Below are 1679 nucleotides of genomic sequence, written 5' to 3' on the forward strand. Positions count from 1 at the left end.
GTTTCTCGGGCTTCGGCTCTCTGATTTCATTTTTTGTTTTCTTCTCCGAAAGAGGATGAGTGGGCCTCAAATTGATGGCCCAAAAACGATGAAGAATAAGCCCTCAAGAGGTGTGGCAGAGTCGGCACTTTTGCGGCTGCCACATATTAGATTTGGTCGGTGAGGCTGCCAAATTGGATAGAACGATTGAATTGAGCAGCGCCCCTATAAGGAATACGCTGCCAGTCGTTTTCCAAAAATTCATTTGGATTAAATAAAACAAGAAAATTCCAAGTTTCATGTACGGCCATCTCAGTTGTTTCGAACTTTAGCTCAAATCTTTGTAGGTCCATTCGAATTTTAGTAATCTTTTGTATAATTATGTACCAAATTTCTACATGCAAGTCGTTGGGTTTGTTTATCGAAAATGGCGAATAATGAGAACGAGAATGGCATAGCACTGGTCAAGTTTGTATCAGTGACCCTGCTCATTTTGGGCATCTGTCTGCTGACCGCCATTCCACAATGGATGATCCTGTGCCTGTTTGGAGATGGCGGCCTGATATACACCATCGCTTGCTTTTTCGTGGGCTTCGTGGTGCTCGTCTTCATCCATTTGATTGAGCCGCTGAAGTACTGGAGGCCATGTAACTATATCGTCATCGCCGTTTGCTACGAACTTATGACACTGGGGGCAGGCAGTTTTCTAATGAACTGGCGTCTGGTTTGCACCATTGTGGTGATGGCCACGGCCCTGCTTTTCCTCGGAGTCACGCTGCTCATTTGTGCCGTTCTAATTAGCACTGGATTTTATATGAACCCCTTCAAACTGGCCGTCGTGGGAGGAATGCTATTCGTTCTGGCATTCTGTATTGAACTTATGAATAGCCTGCTGGCGTGGAGGTATTGGCAGGATGTGGCTATCGGTGTCTTCGTTGCCAGTGTAGTTATTTTGGTCATCTCCCACGTGCTGATCACCTACATCAGCTTCGAGTTCCTGGTCAGAGATGACACCATCTTGGTCGCCATAGTGCTCTATATCGCCTATATACTCTTCCTGATCGGCGGTCGCATTTCCCTGATATATATCAAGCGAAACGCCGATCGTTCCGCTACATCGACCACTTCAACGCCCTATAACGAATATGAATAATATCGTAAAACTTTGTGATGTATCCTCTGTGTAAGCTAAAATGCCGGATTTTCTAATAATTAGATATCATGCACTATTTTTATTAATGGCTATTCGACTTTTTTAAACACAAAAACTTTCCAGACAATACTAACATGAAGTCGTATTTAGGTAACTCCTTTTCGATAAGCATGACGTGTTGGTATTCATTTTGAAAGCGATCTTGAAATGGTGTCATTCATCATTGGAATCAGAAACGGATGAGTATATAGCCTCAATCACGTTCCTGGTGCAATGCGAATACGTGACTCGAGAGCTGATCTTAAATTGAAATCTCTGAGAATATAACAATACGTACAGTACAGCAATGTTTCACTTGTTTCCAATAACTACGAATGAATAATTTATTTTCTTAAACTACTTTAAGATTTTAGTTAAAGGGATATAACTAATGTAGTAAGGTACTACTTATAGTACCATATTTGGTAATCCGAAATCAATTAAAAGTCGCATTAAATTGTTGAACATGAAGCAGATTTTCGTGTGGCAAAAAAAACCCGAAATTATG

At 41.4% G+C, this 1679-nt stretch overlaps 1 protein-coding gene across 1 annotated transcript; it reads left to right on the top strand.

Moving 5' to 3' along the window:
• Positions 1-294: 294 nt before the first annotated feature.
• Positions 295-1218, top strand: LOC6731559. The gene has a single exon (XM_002078664.4). It carries the CDS (start codon positions 407-409, stop codon positions 1130-1132), a length of 726 nt encoding a protein of 241 aa, XP_002078700.1. The 5' UTR covers positions 295-406; the 3' UTR covers positions 1133-1218.
• The last annotated feature ends 461 nt before the right edge of the window (positions 1219-1679 follow it).

This window comes from Drosophila simulans, chromosome 2L, assembly GCF_016746395.2.
Source record: "Drosophila simulans strain w501 chromosome 2L, Prin_Dsim_3.1, whole genome shotgun sequence".
Taxonomy (NCBI): domain Eukaryota; kingdom Metazoa; phylum Arthropoda; class Insecta; order Diptera; family Drosophilidae; genus Drosophila; species Drosophila simulans.

What these genes read in the sequence shown, in the direction of transcription:
- LOC6731559 (XM_002078664.4), top strand. Translation starts at nt 407, where the DNA reads ATGGCGAATAATGAGAACGAGAATGGCATAGCACTGGTCAAGTTTGTA.